The sequence below is a fragment of the Xiphophorus hellerii genome, chromosome 2, assembly GCF_003331165.1.
Source record: "Xiphophorus hellerii strain 12219 chromosome 2, Xiphophorus_hellerii-4.1, whole genome shotgun sequence".
Taxonomy (NCBI): Eukaryota; Metazoa; Chordata; class Actinopteri; order Cyprinodontiformes; family Poeciliidae; genus Xiphophorus; species Xiphophorus hellerii.
Window position 1 is genome coordinate 21,959,733 of NC_045673.1, and position 9,517 is coordinate 21,969,249.

General features: G+C 38.7%; 1 protein-coding gene across 1 annotated transcript; it reads right to left on the reverse strand.

Annotated features, from left to right (window-relative positions):
* LOC116735896 (neuroepithelial cell-transforming gene 1 protein-like) lies at positions 1-8,865 on the reverse strand. Its single transcript, XM_032588059.1, has 12 exons — positions 8,514-8,865; positions 6,751-6,817; positions 6,415-6,474; positions 5,566-5,673; positions 5,302-5,469; positions 5,168-5,230; positions 4,988-5,084; positions 4,822-4,898; positions 4,490-4,747; positions 3,434-3,604; positions 3,151-3,337; positions 1-810 (listed from the first exon to the last, which is right to left on the reverse strand). The coding sequence occupies exons 1-12, from the start codon at positions 8,657-8,659 to the stop codon at positions 512-514; spliced, it is 1,701 nt and encodes a 566-aa protein (XP_032443950.1). The 5' UTR covers positions 8,660-8,865; the 3' UTR covers positions 1-511.
* Positions 8,866-9,517: the final 652 nt, after the last annotated feature.

Below are 9,517 nucleotides of genomic sequence, written 5' to 3' on the forward strand. Positions count from 1 at the left end.
TAACGAGCAAACACGTTTTACTTATTTTTGCCATCCAGCTCACAGGTTTTCACAGATTACACTTATATACATTTTTTTTTTCAGTTGTTATTGGACATAGCAATATCTCGCTTGCTATCTTGCAGCAAACACTTTCAGACCCGTGTGAAACTCAGATGTCACCTTGGTTTCGTCGTCCCTTTATCTCGGACCAGATAACTCAACGTACGGCTTAACGCACGTTAAACACATCCACCACAGAATGAAACTTGAGAGCAACAAGTGGTGTAAAACTTTTAACTCAGTCAAGTGAAATGGATCGCCTTTTCCTCTTTTTTTTTTTTTTGTAAACTAAATACATGTTTTAAAAAAAGAAAAACCCACAAAAACACATTTTGGACGGGGGGGAGAGGAATGGGAGCTTCAGTGCAGCTAAAAAGACAAGCATGATAAGAGCAATGAGACAAACTTGACTGACAGGACACATGCTGAGGATGCGTCTGTCAGAGTAGAGGCCCCTGTCTGGGTCTGCCTACACTCCGGTTTCCTTCCTCCTTTGTGATCCCTGTGACTTCTGCTCCAGCCTGTTTTTGGACAGCGTCTGACGCCGGAGCTTCAGGCTGGGAGGAGGCGGGCAGTTCTCGTCCGTCTTTTCGTCACAGGCAGGAGAGGGGAGGACGGGCTGGACTCTGGCTGGAGCCCCCTGCTGTTGGGTGATTGCGGTGCGCAGACAGTTGAGCCACTGCTGTTTGTGGTAAACGTCGCTGACGTGCAGCGTGTGCGACTGGCCGTGGGACGGGTCCATGGAGCTCACTCGGAAAGCGTTCTTAGCTGCAGAGGCACAGGAAGCAAAGAGAGGGAAAAAGTCAGAAAAATAATGTTATTTTGTGAAAACAAAAACCAAAAAAAAACACACACACCATTCCTTGGCCAGAGGTAAAAGAATCAGATACTTAGCTTCACATTTTTTAGATTAGTTTTATTATTTTTTTGTGTGCTTATTTTCATCCCCAAATGTAAAAATAAATATTTACTTATATAATATATACATTTCCCTGCATGTTCAATAAAGGACTTAAAAAACATATACTTCTTGAGTATCAATAACTTCAGTGTTGTCTGCAGGATCGTCTTTTTGGAACTGGCATCTGCATGAACACTGAGGTGAAGGTGAGTTTTAGCAACATTTTTTGCTTTTCTCTGCTTTTGTTCTAGAATAATATCAAGACCAGACTGAATCGTATTGCAAGTTCAAGAGTGGGCAACAGAAACTGGTGTAAAAGTTACTTTGTCTGATGAATCATTTTTTTGGGGACCCCTGATATCATCTGTGCAGAGAAGAAAGGCTGTGTGCTGCTACAATGAGTTCAGTCTCATGCCCAAACCGAAGCACCACTATAATACAGTCCATTGTAGTGGATGCAACATAATATTACACGTTTTTCACAGATCGTAACCCGACTGAGTACCTGCTGTGAGTTTTCAAATAGACACTGGATGAGGAGAAATGAACAAATTGAAATCAAATCCAAGCCCATTAATTAGGATTTGGGTAAGATTTTAATACGTATCACTACAATGTCCGGGTGTTCAGTACTGCAATTACAAAGAACTGCATGGATGTATTGCTTGATAGATTATTATATATAAGCATTGTGCGATTCACACTCTGGGTTCTGATGATAGATCTCCCCAGCTGGATGGCCTTTAGTCTACCTGATGTGTTTTTAGTGCATTTCCAGTGTTGAAGACATTGTGTAATGGCAAAGATTGAAAAGAGTCAGGAAAATCTGGGTTAATCAAAATCAATATCGTTATAGCTTTCAACAGAAATATATTTTCATGATATTGTGTGATCCAAATAGTACAAATCACTGTTAACCAGGTCATGGTAGTGTGGGTGCTATCCTGAAATGTCTTCAAAAACCATAAGGTATGTCTTTATTTTAGCGATTCAAAGAGAGATGCAATATAAGGAATAAATCTAAGGATTATTACTATAATGTAAACTGAACCAAAATTTACTTTTGAAGGCCAGACTCTTTATCTCTCCTCCCACTCACAGCTTAGACATGTTCAGACAGTTTCAAGAAGGCCAAACTGATTTGTGAAATCATGCAACTACTTGTTTAAAAAAAAATTTTTTTTGATTTGCATTCTTAAATTATGACAAATTTCCCCAATTAACCCAACATCTCAGGTTAATTGGAGGGGGAAAGAAATCCAACTTGCAAAGGGCCAAAAAGAATGTCTACTTTAATTTATCTAGGAAATGTTATTTAATTAGCTTTCCATGTATGTTAAACCTCTCTACTACAGTAGATGGCTCATGTTAAAGTGCTGACATGACACTTGAATGGATGTGAAAAGGACGGCTGAACACAAAAACTAGACCTGCAACTAGCGATCGTATTAGTTATTGATTAATCTGTCGATAATTCTGATGATTAATCGGATAAAATAATTGGCCTATTCTGCAGATTTTTCATTTAAACTATTTCATGCAATATTAGAAATATATTAAATAAACAAATAATTTAATCTCTTCTATAGTAAGAAAAACATTTTATTGTCTAAAATGCAATGACAATGCATTCCTTTAGTGAACGCTTGGCTATTTCTAGCAAAGGATTCATCTGCAGCTAGAAAATACTTCTAACATCAACATGTGAAAAGCTCAGTTTACTGCTTTACTTAACATCAAGACAGTGTAGGGCTGATCTGCTGATTATTTTTGGATTAACAACTGGATATCAACAGGTGTTTAATAGGAGTTTTTTTTTCCTCCAGAATTTGAACTGGGTGAAGCTAAAACAATCCCGCTTGAGGAGTTTTGCATAGAACATATTTATAGACAAAGAAGGTGTTTTTTTTTATCTTAAATTCTAAATGTACATATCTTTGGTAAAGTTTTGTCTTAATTACTGCTCTGAGTATGTTGTTCTTTCAGCAAATGGCATTTTTTCGAGTCAGTATAGTCCAGTTAATGATTAATCGATTACTAAATTAGTTGATGATTATTTCAATCATAAATTAATCACGATTAATCGTTTCACCCCTAGCGGAAACCGTCATGTACGAAGCAGGACTAAAGAACAGCAGACCTGAAGGAATAAGTTGGAAAGCAACACAACCCCCTGCAGCGTCACTGCGGAGCACAACTCTACTTACCTTTCTCTCCATTTGTGAACGCCCCCCTGAATGACCCGCCTAAGCGGACCTCTCCGTCCTGGAGGTCCTCCAGAACCAGGTCTCTCACTGGGATGGGCTGCCGGTACACCTGGAAGCAGCTCCTGTCGTTGCGCGTCACCGGTCGGGTCAGAACCAGCAGCTCGGAGAAGAGGAACACGTGTAGCCTCTGGAACACCATTTTAATGGAGAAATAAGCCTATATTGTTCAGATTACAGTTTCAGAGAGAGGTGAGGTGACGAGGGGGGCAGCCGCCGTTCTCACCGAACCGCTCTTGGTCCGAAGCTCGCCGTGACACAACAGGGTCTTACAGTCGTGTATGAGAGGGTCCCACTGCTTTTCATCCAGGAACTCCAGTTTGTCTATGTAATACTGGCACTCCGACTCCCCTTTAGTCACGTTGATGTCGGACAAAATGTCCTGAATTATTGTGACCTGGATCCCAAACGGAAGAATGATTTGGAAAAGCGGCAATGAGTAAAGTAGAGTTCCAGTCAAATGTTTACATACGCTCATCATCAGCACGAATGTTTCATTCATTTGGAGCTCTTAGTGAGTTATGTGAATGATTGTTGTTGTGGTGTAGAGAAACAATACAACTCTAATGAGTTCTAAAAAGAAGAACTGGGTGAACATAATTCTCACAATGTCAAAGCTCATATATATACATGCATCCAATATTTGAAAAAAAATGTCTTTCAAGACTTTGCATAAAAGCTACACATTATATGTAGTCAAAATCAAGCTTCTGGCATAATTTTAACAACTCTTATTGCTTTTTTAAGAACTCTTGCTACACTGCTGCACTTGGGTTACATAATTACTTCACAATGCACACAATCATAAAAATTGTACTACCTAAATATATCTGTAGGTATGTGTGAATTTTATGAATTATATTGTCTGAGCTGCCACTTTTGAGTCTATTTGTCTCTCATGTGACTTGAGTTGAATTGAACCGAATTGAATTAGTCCCACAGTCCCAGGGTTTCTGCAGGTGTCACCAACTCAAATTTAATATGTTGTGCTCCATCTTCAGCATACTGGATCAGTTGCAGCTGGATGATTTATTTTTTTTAGGCAGGTCTGTGAAGACACTGTTACAGTAATCCATGCGACAATAGATAAACGAATGGATGACTTTCTCTAGATCTCGCAGGGGCATTAGTCTTTAAATCCTGAAAATGTTCTTCAGATGACAGAAGATCGACTTTGTAACTGTCTTTGCGTGACTCTGGAGGCTCAGGTCTGAGAAAACCACAACTGTAAATCAAAGTGTGTGCGAAATCACCACATGTCACATTAGACATGAGAACCTACCGCTCTCTCCAGACTGGTTACATCGGGGTGATTAGGAGGAGTGTGCCTGAGGATCTCCTTCAGCAGCAGAGGGTACTTCACCAGACGTGAGCGCGGGATGTCCAGGAAGCTCCACAGATCCAACTTCCTGCTGAAAGGCGACTCCAGGCAGCGCTGCAGGAAGTCCTGCACCCGCTTGTCCTGTTTCTTCTGGTCCAGCAGTGCTTTGGCTGCAAGCTGGTTGCTACAGTAGTTTTTGTAAGCGTTCAGGCCAGGAAGCTAAAAGGACATTTTACTTTTTAGTGCACTGAAATAATATATGTCGCATTACGTCTTCCTGCTTGCATACTTACCCAGTCTATCACTATCTGGCCGATCTGATCCACTGTTCCATCAGGGCCTGTTCCCTCTGTGAGCTTCATCGTTAAGTCTGCAGAAAAAAACAAAGATCACCCAATCAGGAGCAGTTACTAGGAACAAATGGGGCTTTAAGGGACAGGCTGGTCAGCAGCAGCTCACACTCATGGAGGGGGATGTATGCGTCCAGGTCACCAAAAATGTGAGCTAGTTCCTCCTGGGTCATGATGGAGAGCTTGAGCATGGGGTCGTGGTAGGCCTAAATGCGGGAAGCGCCATAAGGGGATTGTGAAAACATTTAATACGAGATGTTTAATTTAATTTGCAGGACATTTTCCCAACCTTTCGTGCCAGTTGCAGATCCTCGATGAGGTCCTGCTCGCCCCTGAAAAGTTCATAAATTGCCTGCAGGATAAATGTAATCTATTAACCTTCCTGTTTCCTTGTGCCATCTTGAAAATGTTGACTCACACTACCTCTTGTCTTTTGATTTCCTTAGCAGAGAAGGCGCTCTTCTGATGGACGTCCAGCGTCTCCGACCACAGCGTGCTGTTCCTGCGTTTGGTGGGAGTCATAGCAGGGGCCTTATTGGGAGCTTTGAGAGTCGTCCCTGGCGACTTCCCATCGTTACGTAATGACATGGACTGGGGAGAAATGGGGAAATACAAATTCACACGTTTGTAGGAAAGACAGTTACACCTTATTTTATGGTATAAATGTGTGAACAGGTCAACGTTTACCTGAATGGACTGGCCGAAGCGCCGCACTGCTCCGTTTTTTGACGGAGATATCAGGTTGACGAGAGATGAAACTTTAGCCAGGGTTCGCACTCGCTTATTACTGGGCTCCTGGAAAATGCCATCTCACATTAGCTCTACTGAATTAATATATGAAATCGTCAATATATAAAGTCACTCATTCCATCTTTAGGTTTTATTCCACAGCAATAAATTAAGATGATATTTGAAATTTTTGAGAATGAGTGAGCACAGAAATGCCTATTGCCCACAATGTAATGAAAAGATTCACCTTAACGGTTTTTTTAACCTTTAAAATAACATGTTTAGTTATTATGTGTAATATATACTGTATATATATTTTTATGTAAAATTCTGGGCAAGGAATTTGAATGACGTGGTGCTTGTAATAAGATTCGGTTTATGTGTTTAGACCATTTGCAGCTCAAAGAAACCAAAATGCAGGTCAGGACAAGTCTAGCAGCTCCTGCAGCCTCACAAAACAGGAAAGAGACTCAATAGTACTTTCCTGTTAGAACAATACTTATCATGTCATACAGATTCTTCAAAAGTTTAACCACTCATTTAGACGAGTCAGTCTATGAATGCAGACTGAATAACTGTATGGATTGCAGCGATATCGAAGCAAAAACAACCCTCAGAGAGGAATGGCATGTTTAAGGTTTTCTCTTTATATTTTCCTCAGGTAAAGTCGTTTTCATGTACAAAGTTTTAGCAGGCTAAATCTGAGCTCGTTATATGTGAGATCTGAGTCACGCAGATGGATTATAATGTACTGTATGGATTCTTTCAGTAGAAGATCTGCATCGAATACAGAGGATGATCGCTCACCTTGAGGTCAAAGCTGGAAAGGCTGACGGTGTCATCCTCTTTATCTTTGCGCTTTCTTTTCTATAGGAGCAAAACAAAAGGTTACTGTTTATTTTCAGACACCCGATTAAAGATAAACAGAACAAATTTCGTGTAAAACTTCAGCGTCTTGCCAAAGTACATATCCACCGTCTGTAAATGGAAAGAGTTGGTACAAACAGTTCAACTAATTAACTTCTAGGTTAACAGGATACAAAAAAAGGATGTAATAGGTAGATAATTATTTACATTTATCTGGTAATCTCATCATATAAGTCATTAGTAAATAAAAGCAGCAGCACTGTCACATAAACTCACTAGACTGAAGTCCCAAGGCGTCCCGGGAGTGAGGAAGGTGAACGAGCTGCCTCTCTGCAGTGACAGTCTGCAGGAAAAGACACAAATGTTCTGCAAACATTTCACAGTGGAAACAAGTGAACACCATCCGCACAGTAACAATACAACTCTAATGAGTTTACACTTTACACTTTATAAGCTTGTAAACTGTCTTATAAATTTGGCAAGTCAAATTTATCTCAAAAACAGGGAGGGACACACCCTATTTTCAAACTCTCCTGGGCTTTAGCAGCTGTAGTAGAAAGGATGTAATTTTCATGTCATTTCATTAACTGAACGATGTTAATATTTAAAGCCTTGTAAGAAGTCGTTCAGCTCTGTGGCTCTAAAAAACCCCCCAAAACGGTCCGTTATATTGACCAAACAGTGAAGCTACAAAGTGTCGTGACTCTCAGAGGGAGCCATCAAAAGCCAGCTGTACAAACTGGCCCAGTCTTATGCTTGTGTTCATCACATGACCACATTTTATAAAGACATTCACCGGCTTTTTGCTCTAGTTTAGCATACTAGGTTTGCTTTTATTGTGCAACCTTTAAGTTTGTATCTTCTTATATATTTTAAGCTATTTTTATCTATTTATTTATTTTTTTCCCCCAACTATTTTATTGTTGTTCATATTTTAAAATGAGTTTATACTTTGTGAAACACTTTATTGATGATTTGACATAATATTTGGCACATTGCTGAACGTTTGTAGTTGCTACATGCTGTGAATGCAGTGATCCGGCTGAAGAAAACTCCTTATCTAACTCCTTATACTATTTGCATTTATTAAAGTTGACAAATACAAAGACAATTTGAATGCATGACATAGTTTATCACTTACTACAGTGTAATAGTTCAGCTGCAGAAACGATCAAACTGTTGATCAGAGTTAAAATATGTATTCCACTTGCTATGTTATTTGAAGATACACTGAAAAGGCTGATACTTATTACACTTTTCTTTGACCTGCTTGTTTTCACTGATTCAAACTGTTTTCATTTCCTATCGACTATAAGATATCAAACCAAGGTAAACATTTTAAATTCAACAATAAACTGATTAATCACTAAATTATTTCTGCTTATGCATCGAAGCATGTTCCATACCTTTATCTGATTTTATTCATCTCAAATAAGTGCATCAAAAAATATTTCTGGTTGACGCATAGTTTTTAGTTTTGATGCAGTTAATAAATGAAAAAATAAAAATAAGATTTTTGAAAATTTTCTCTGTCCATTACCAAGAGAATCTTCAATAATCACAGATTTGATATATTTTACAATTTCATAGCCAGTTGGGCTGAATAATGTTAGTAAATTCTATTGCTCGAAATAAAATAAGCAATTTTGTAATATTTTCTGACAAAAACAACTCCTTGTAACTGAGCTCCATAATTAAGAATTTATGAGATGACTTAATAAACAGTCATTCGAGAATTCAATTGATTCTACCTTTATTACTTAAGTTGTAACGAGGAATTATTGTCATTATTAATTCTTTTTTATTCACTAGAATTTTCTACAAACACTTAATGTTATTAAGTGGCACATCCGAGGAATCTACGAGGCGCACCTGAAGGCATCATTTGCCAGTTAATGCCAGCCCTGCCCGTCTCAGTCGACGAAGTGGGGCTATTATCAGGGAATAAACCTATTTTTACCTAGGTGTTTTACTACTTAGTGCTATCAAATGATGAGCGGGGTATTTTTTTGTTTTGTTTTGTTTTTGCAGCTACGTACTTCGAGTTTTTTCTCCGCAGTCTTTGCGGGGGCGACGGCTCTGCAGCGCTGATAACACTCGTAGTAGACGTCCTCGATGAAATCCTCCGTAGTTTCTGCTTCTGGTTTCCCACCGTCCTTCCGTGAACTTCCTCGTTTTCTTCCATTTTGTGAGTCAGTTAGTTGTCAGATATCCTATACCAATGTGTATTAATGAGTAGATGGTAAAAAACTATGTCCGAGTGTATGAAAAGTTGCTTTATCTATACAAAGAAAACACGGAATCAATGACAACACACACACTGGACGGCGGAAGTTTGAATATGGCGGATTATTGGAAATGGACCAATCAGGAGAAAGCTCAGAACTTTGCTCCTCCCACAGTCAGATAGCACTAGAATAAATAAAAACCGACAAGAAATGGCTGAAACTCTGTCCTACAAAAAACGAACTTATTTCTGATTTCTGATATAAATTAAATGGAGTGGGTGTCTGAGGTATTTTTCTTACTACTATTATTACATTGCCCTAACAAAAAAAAGAGTCATTTACTAATTTATTTTCGCGTTTATGGTGCAAACCTTTCTTGTAATCTTTTAAAGTAGTTCTAATAAGTATTATATTTCTTGAAGGTCCCACAATTATTTTGGGTGCTTTTCTTCGCCTATTGTTGAACCATTAGACTCTTAAACTCAAGGGGGCTATATTGGACATTTATTGATTTATTTTTTGCACAAATAAGGTAATTTGTTCAGAGTTGAAAACTTGGCATATAGTAGTAGCTATGTTGGTGTTATGTGTTATGTCCGATCTTCTGCTAGGTGATCTTTGTTAAATTTTCTCACACTGTAGATAGAGTTTTATCTACTAGATTTTTAAATAACTTTTTCTTCTCTCATCCATGTTTGTACTTCATTTTTAAGGGTAACTTACAGTCTCGATTAAATAAAACGTCTGGAAATACATGATTAAAACAACAGCAAATGGTCAGAGACAAACATTAAAACATTTCCCGAAACCCTTAA

Bases quoted from the DNA above. Each gene is read 5' to 3' on its own strand.
- LOC116735896 (XM_032588059.1), bottom strand. From the start codon at position 8,659: ATGGAAGAAAACGAGGAAGTTCACGGAAGGACGGTGGGAAACCAGAAG. The intron at 6,475-6,750 runs GTGAGTTTATGT...TTGCTCCTATAG, and splicing joins CGCCTTGGGACTTCAGTCTA to AAAAGAAAGCGCAAAGATAA. The intron at 4,899-4,987 runs GTGAGCTGCTGC...TTTTTTCTGCAG, and splicing joins ATACATCCCCCTCCATGAGT to ACTTAACGATGAAGCTCACA.